Source organism: Colossoma macropomum, unplaced genomic scaffold, assembly GCF_904425465.1.
Source record: "Colossoma macropomum unplaced genomic scaffold, Colossoma_macropomum, whole genome shotgun sequence".
Classification (NCBI taxonomy): domain Eukaryota; kingdom Metazoa; phylum Chordata; class Actinopteri; order Characiformes; family Serrasalmidae; genus Colossoma; species Colossoma macropomum.
The window spans coordinates 15,864,355-15,872,888 of NW_023494793.1; the positions used below are offsets into that span (position 1 = coordinate 15,864,355).

The 8,534-nt window shown below is 36.8% G+C and overlaps 1 protein-coding gene across 1 annotated transcript in view; it reads left to right on the forward strand.

Moving 5' to 3' along the window:
* ralgps1 (Ral GEF with PH domain and SH3 binding motif 1) overlaps positions 1 to 8,534 on the forward strand; it is a 156,454-nt gene that overhangs the window by 56,490 nt on the left and 91,430 nt on the right. Inside the window, exon 9 of the mRNA XM_036578632.1 lies at positions 4,509 to 4,635. Within this exon, the coding sequence (XP_036434525.1) occupies positions 4,509 to 4,635 (127 nt within the window). The remainder of the gene's footprint in view (positions 1 to 4,508; positions 4,636 to 8,534) is intronic.

The following is an 8,534-nucleotide window of genomic DNA, read 5'->3' on the forward strand; positions in this document are numbered from 1 at the left end:
TGTTTTATATTGTTTCATACAGTTTTATTTTAAGGAGTATAAGGAAATATATTTAATTGAGAAAAATAAAATATAGTAAAATATTACATTTTCTTATTGGCTTGTCTTACAGTAAAAAAAAAATACCTGATGGACAAACTCACTTGTCCACATTTTTTGCCTACATAGTACTAATGAAGGCCTTTTAAATGTGTCCCAATGTATCTTTTTCATTCATTCAGTCATTCATAATAGGTTTGTAAATATTATTTTCCTTGAAAATTTGTAAATACTGCTATCTAACTGCATAAAAATCACAGTGTAACTCCCTATACTTTACATATTTCAGAGAATTGTCATAATATTATTATTTCCACACCTAATGAGCACTCTCTGATTGATAGCTCGTTTCCTACCGTAGCTCTTCCCACTGTCTCCCCACTCCTTTTAAGTAAACAGCTGTCCACCACATCCTCTGACATGAACATTAGCTTGCATCATTTTTCCATATGCCATTAAAGTGGAAAACCAGTGGCAAAGAAAATAATTCAGGATGTCCATTTTTAAAGCTTCAGGTACTTTTTAGTTTGAGGTCTAGCTGTAGAGCTTTGGCTTGCTGAAAGGGTGAATAGCTGAATCATCTGTGGAAAGCCAGGTCACTGTCAAATCTGATTAGGGAACAGTAAGTAGGATGTTGTTCAGGTCTGTAATTGCAAAAATAAGCTGTTATGTAAAATGGGGAGTGTGTCCAAAGATCAGTCAGAGAGCAGAAGGCATTAATTCTGGCAAGTGCTTTTTGTAGGCACTCTGTCTGATAAATGAAAGGAATGGGATATGGAGTGAAATATCAGGCTATATTAATATTGTGTGCAACTGCCTGAAGAGAAAATGCTAATGTGATATGTGTGTCTTAGCATGTCTTCTGTTACTAGAAGACTTTCCTTTTTTATGGAGGTCTTTTCTGAAATGAATCACTGGAAAGTAGCAGATTTCAGTTAACTAAACAATGACTCAAACCACACTGTGTACAACATGCAGCTGTTAGCATTGTTCAGACAAAACCACCACTAAAATCATCCCTCTCTCCATGGCCAGGAGAGGATGAGATGAAATGATAATTCCATGTGTTTCTGTTGAAAGCCAAAAGTATATAATTAAGTCATAAACTGGAAATTTACTGCCATGCTTTAGGTGATGAAGCCAACTTTGATGGAATGCTTCAGTTAATGACCATTTTCTAAGCCAACAGCAAAATTTTCACTCGACCTGTCGTTATTCAGTAGCACATGCTTTTGTGTGGAACTGCATGATGAGTTTAAATCATAAATACATTCTAGAACGTGTCTGTGTTAAATGCGTATATGTAAGGCTCGTAAGTTAAAAATATGTCTCACGTTGTCAGTGAAAGCACTCCTCTGTCAACCATTTGTCTAGACCAGAGGTGAAGTCTGCCATCCGTAGTAAAAAAAAGACAATGCCATTTTTCATGGACTGGGCAAGTTGAACTGAAAAGCAGCCTTCACATGTTTTGCATTTAAAAACACAGTGGATAGCTTGGGTTTGCATTGGAAATGTATCCTTATGTTAGGACAGCACAATATATTGTTTGTTAATTGTGATTGTGAAATTGAATACTGATATTACAGAAGGGTGTTATAGTGTTGGAATGATACCAAAATTATGACTTAAGGTACTGATACCAGCTGTTTCTTGGTTAAACCCCAAGATTAAATTCCCCTAAGCGTTTTAATTAACAGAAGCATTTTATTAACAGAGCTTCATAAGATGTTGCTTTTAATTTTAATCACGGCAAAAGCTGATTTTCTAAATAGGATTACACAATATCGTGCCAATACTGGCACTTAACGCAGGATCAGTATCAGCAATAGAGAACACCAACACCATTAAGCAATTTTTGACACGCAGGCACACCAGTATATGGAATTTAACATGTCGGCAGTGTAGGAGGACAAGCAATAGTAACGCTTGTGGCAAAATCTGTAATGCCAGTATTCCGAGGGGAGGCCTTCCTAAGGTTTTAGTTTCATCGGTATGCCACAAATAAGCTAGATAATGCAACATACATGTGTGCCAAAACACCTAAATGGTTAAGCCAGGCATCATTCAGCAATCCAGTCAGTGATAGCTTGAATGACTGTAACATTTACTGAACTCCAGCAGAGTTCAACAGTCTACCTACCTTACAGCTCAGCTAGTTGTATAATTACAATCTAACCTCTGTGGATTGTGTCTGGAAAGCAGTGAAAAATGCATAGGAAGCTATATCTTTAGATGACGAACAGTATGACAAAATGATGTGAGGCAGTCATGAAGGATAAAGAATGATGAGAAATATAATATGATTAAAAACTTTCAGTTGTTCGTTTCCATAATTTTTCCGAATACCAGTGTATGTCCAGGGTTGGCTTTTCCTTTGTGTATCATATTTTCAGTGGTAATCATATTCAGAGCTGAGTTTCTTGATGCGCTCTGTCTCTAGACTGTGCTAATACCACAGCAAGAGGTACAATGTCATAGAATAGAATTCACAGCCATAAGTGTGAAATGTCACACACTGTTAAAGCACATGTGTGTGGGTGTGTGTGTGGGTGTATATTATATATATATATATATATATATATATATATATATATATATGTATATATATATATATATATATATATATATATATATATTATGGCAAGCCAATATTTATTTTACTTTGATAAATATTGGTAAATGAATAATATGATTTGTAAAATGTTCAGACAGAGAGGGACTTTTGGGGTTGTGTGTGTTGTAGTCTTGGCCCTCTCCCACCTGCTAAACAGACTGTTCATGTTGTTATTTAATGTTGTTATGTTGTTGTTCTTCAGTTACAGTGTGTGTATGTGTTTACTGTGCTATTTTGTGCCCAGCTCAGAGTTAGTGAGAGTGTGTTTGTGTTTGGTGACCATCAGAAGAAAGAGTAGGGCTAGGAGTGACCTACCTCAATTTTCAGTTGCTTTTCAAGTGGCATTGTTTTCCCTTGCTCTCAATAAAAGAGCATTTTTCAAACAGAATTTATGGCCTCATCTGACTCTTCTTCAGCACCATGTCAAATTATGTACATACTGAAGCTCCTCCCATCTGTAGCTTCACATCATATATCAGGCACTCTCAGATCTGTGTAAACATACTGGTCACTTTATCAGAATTCCCTTTTTTTAATCTCCACCTGGTGTTTGTTAATGCCCATTTATTGATGCACAGTTTTTGTTGGCCATCCTCAACCCTTCAACAGTGACTTTCATTCAATATATATCAGTATATCATTCAATATATATCAGTGTTTATTCCATATATATCAAAGTTCATTAAATATTTCCTGTTTGGCTTGCCATATATATATATATATATGAAGAAACATCACAATTGTTAATAATGTTAATCACCTCCTGGGCAGAGTTACGCTTGTACACCCATTCATGTAGTGAATAATGAGGACAGCTGGTATCTTTTTTGAGTAATCGTAACCACATAAATGCAGAGTGCCCTTGAACGTTTACATTAAGTGAATTCAATTTATCAAATTTGCTAGCTTGAATATGTGGACTTTGTTTTTTTTAAAAATGATTGGTGGATTCTCTGAAGCACTAAGCACCTTATCGTCCTGCAGCTGTTAAATAAATAACACTAATGTTTCTCAATCTCGTCCATCGCGCATGCAGTGAGTACTACAAATCCACATGTAACACCTGTCCATGTGTCTCTATTGAAAAGACTTTTGACCGACAAACAAGGATGTTGGAGTAGGCCAAGTAAGCAGTGATTTACAGACACATTAGTCTCCTGTAAAGATCCTGTGGCAAATCTGTAATGCCAGTATTCCAAGGGGAGGCAAGTGTAGCAAGTACACCTTCCTATGGTTTTAGTTTCATCGGTATGCCACAAATAAGCTAGATAACGCAACATACATGTGTGCCAAAACACCTAAGTGGTTAAGCCAGGCATCATTCAGCAATCCAGTCAGTGATAGCTTGAATGACTGTAACATTTACTGAACTCCAGCAGAGTTCAACGTTCATGGATAGTAGTGTGAGTTTGCGGGACACGCGAACTTCACAAATCCAGATGTGAAACCATTAGCACCATTTTTGCTGAGCCAGATAAGCTATTGCATGATTACATGTACACACCATATGAATATTGTTCAGTTCTGTTTTTAACTATGTCGTGAAATAAAAATATCATAAATTTACTTCATTGGTTAAATATGGTTCTTAGTAATAAATACATTTCTTATTACTGATTACATTATTGTAAAAACTAATTACATAGGAGATATGTCTTCATAAGCATCTAAAATGGTTTTATGTGTATATGCGTGTGTGAGTGTGTATATACACACACGTCTGTGTGTGTGTGTGTGTGTGTGTGTGTGTGTGTGTGTGTGTGTGTGTGTGTGTGTACATACATATTGTGCAGCCCTTCCTTACGTTGTTAATTACTGGACTTAATGCATCTTTTTTTGCTTTGATTGTAAATAGCTGATCAGCCGAAAGGATAAGGCCACTTTTGAGAAGCTGGACTTCCTGACATCAAAGGAGGAGAACTACACCCGTATGAGAGAGTACATCAGATCCCTCAAAATGGCTCCATGCATCCCTTACCTGGGTGAGTCTCAAATGTATTGATGTTTTTATACATACATAAAGTGAAGTCCAATGTGTTTTGTCATCAGTAGCTAGAGGGAGCACTGTGTAATATGTAACAAAATGGTTTGTGGGCTGTGGTATTTGATATTTTCTCCATCCTATGTTTTTGTGCTTGGGAGCATTATTTGGAAAGCGCTACTTACCTTCTGGTTTGAATACAGTTTTTTTTGACTGGAATAATTATAATAAATGCTCTACATATTAATATCTTTTTAGCATTGTTGATATTTTTGCTGTTTACCAGCATCAAATTTAAATCAACAAAGCTCTAGGGAATATCCTGGGCTTTTCACTGTCTTTATATATGTGGAATGTTTTCTCTTTCTCCAAAGAGGAATGGCTTCCTTTTTAGTAACCCATTAATCAGCATTCGTCTCTATCTTTGAACTCAGGAATAACAGGGAGGTAACAATTGTATGTTAAAATATAAGTTAACACATCCTCTACAGGAAACAAACTTAAATTGCAAATTTAGTACACAGTTTATATTAATTTTTTGGATTTAACATATAAAATATAAAATGTGCCATAACATTTGCACAGCCCACATTTTATGTACCAATATGTGCATATAAATGTGCAGAAGAGTGTTCTGTGTAGGAGATGGGTCTCTTTGTAACTAAGAAAATTGACAAAATTTGTAATTTCTCCAGGAGTGCCCATACATTTGCATGTGACTATTTTTATTACACTTACAAACCAAGCTATGATATATATCTGATTTACACGTATGAAACTTGGTGACATTTTTGCTAGATCTCATCAGTACAAATAGATAAATAAACTAATCACAACTATATGTCAGATATAATCAGATTAAGGTGGATGGTATGAGTTTGATTCATACTGGGTAAATGAAACAGTGAGCCCTGTCTATGACGTTATTTTCATTTTCACCTGTTTCCAGCAGAGGGCACATAAGTGTGCCAACTCAGAGTGGGAGATATGCTTTTGCATGAAAATATAGTGGCTGCATCAATATATGTACTTTAAATCAACTCAACTCTTGGACGCATCTCATTAGGGTTCCTCTCCCACTCCTACCCACCTACAGGATTTACATTATATTGATGGCTTCTGCATTGTAATAACAAAGGTAGCATAAAACCAAATAATAAAACATATACACTGAATTGCTAAAATGCACATATACCTAGTTGGCAATATATTACATACTCCTGCCTTATACATGTGAGGTCTACCTACCTTACAGCTCTGCTAGTTGTATAATTACAATCTGACCTCTGTGGATTGTGTGTGGACAGCAGTGAAAAATGCATAGGAAGCTATATCTTTAGATGACTTGTAAACATTATAACTGTATGACAAAATGATGTGAGGCAGTCATGAAGGATAAAGAACGATGAGAAATACTGATAAAAACTTTCAGTTGTTTGTTTCCATAATTTTTCCTGTGCTTATCAGTAATCATTACATCTTTTCGAATGCCAGTGTATTTCCAGGGTTGGCTTTTCCTTTGTGTATCATATTTTCAGTGGTGATCATATTGAGAGCTGAGTTTCTTGATGTGTTCTGTCTCTAGACTGTGCTAATACCACAGCAAGAGGTACAATGTCATAGAATTCACAACCATAAGTGTGAAATGTCACACACTGTTAAAGCACATTGCTAAACACAGTGTGTGTGTGTCTATATATAGCACGGTTTTTCATGCAGTCTAAGTTGTTAGTTATGTAAATCACCTTCAGAGTTACGCTCGTACACCCATTCATGTAGTGAATAATGAGGACAACTGGTATCTTTTTTGAGTAATCGTAACCACATAAATGCAGAGTGCCCTTGAACATTTACATTAAGTGAATTCAATTTATCAAATTTGCTAGCTTGAATATGTGGACTTTGTTTTTTTTTAACAATGATTGGTGGATTCTCTGAAGCACTAAGCACCTTATCGTCCTGCAGCTGTTAAATAAATAACACCAGTATTTCTCCATCTCGTCCATCGTGCAGACAGTGAGTACTACCAATCCACACGTAACACCTGTCCATGTGTCTCTATTGAAGATTTTTGACAGACAAACAAGGATGTTGGAGTAGGCCAAGTAAGCAGTGATTTACAGACACATTAGTCTCCTGTGAAGATCCTGTAGACAGTAATGGCAGCAGGCGAGACTGATGCCTCCACTGAGCTCATCCAAAAACCATCACTCTGCTGGTGAACCAGCCTGGCTCACTCACTCTTACTCATGCTTACTCATCTTAGTCAGGAACAGCAGGATCATTATGACTTCTGCAGCTGCGCTCTTCACATTCGAACTGGATGAAAAGACTTGTTGAACTTGCTGGATCTTTGTTCAGGCTTATTCATGCCTCTGTGGGAGAGTTTGTGTTGGATTATTTGTGGTTAGTTTGATGGAGAGTGACTGATCAGGCCCTGAGCACTGCTGATGCACTCTGCTGTAGCTGTTTAGACACGCAGAACTGACCAACAGCAGATTGCAATGTTCCAATATAGGGCTGCACAATATATCATTTGCTAATTGTTATCAGGATATTGGCTTTTGCAGTACCGATATCTCAGAGAGTTGTAGTATGTAGATAAGCCTGCTCATTAAAAACAGTATTTCTTGCTGTGTGCCATGTGCACATTAGCCGATCACAGTTCCAGGTTAGTGTTTCTGAGGCCCTATTGACACTTGGCGTATGCATCTTGATAGACATCCTGGGGGGCTGGATCATAAGTGGACATTGCTAAATACAGGTGTGAATAGGGTCGAATTTGTCTCAGAGATGCATTGTGTCTAGCTTATAGTATTTCCATCTACACTGTATAAGTATAAAACTATTAATATGACAAGTGCTTCCAAAATTTTGAACAGTAGTGTATATCTTACAGTCCACTGATCAGATCACTCAAGATGCATGTTAATACCAGATAGAAACAGGACCCGAGAGTGTTTTGATGAATCATGCTATTCATGTAATTATTATTTTGGTCAAGATTATGCAGGCCAGTCTTTAGGAAAGTTACATTGTTGTTTCACCAGCATGCATATTGCAGTACAATATAATGCAGCATTATAATTGCAATATTCATATTCTGTCTTTATCACTACATGCAGGTTACAAAGAGAGTGTAGCTGGTCCTGTTTTACTGTGAAATGTTGAATATAAATCGTTGTATTCATAGTTTTTGATAGCATTTTTTAAATATACTTATTTTCCAGTTTATCAGATGCCAGAAAAAGTATACATTGTGACATTGTTTACTATTAAAAACAGGATTTTTTGCCAGATTGCCCAGCTCTACTTTCTAAACTTAACTTGTCTAAATTTAACTTTTAGCTGCATTCTGCGTTTTGTACTGTAGCATTTCAGTAATGTTCTTCTCCCACTCTCATTCACACAGAACAGAACTGGCACTGCTCTGTGTGGCACGCACCTGGTCTTTTGGTTTAGGGTACGCTGGTATTCCACTCTTTTCCCCCAGCATCACTTTCGGGAAGTCTCTCAGCAGCAGGCAGACGAGAGTAAGTTTCTGCTGCTGGGACAGGAAGGGGCTCTGGCATGCCTAAGGTTTAACACCCCGTCACTCTTCATTCTTCAGTCATTAGAGGACTGACTCTGCTGCAGTACTACTTTTCTTCCATTACATTGACAGACTTTATCATCTGCAAAATGTATCCAGGCACTTTACTCATATTTTTTTAATCACACTGAGAATGGAGAATAGATAGTGTGCGGATAATCATTCTCAATTAGGGCAAGCCTGCAAATACTGATATTGAATGATATTGCTTTATATTGCAATTTCTGTATGCCTTGCGATATGTTAAAAATGCTTTGGTTGATCAACAATGTGACTTTGTTAAAACTGTGACTGATCAAGCATGCGGT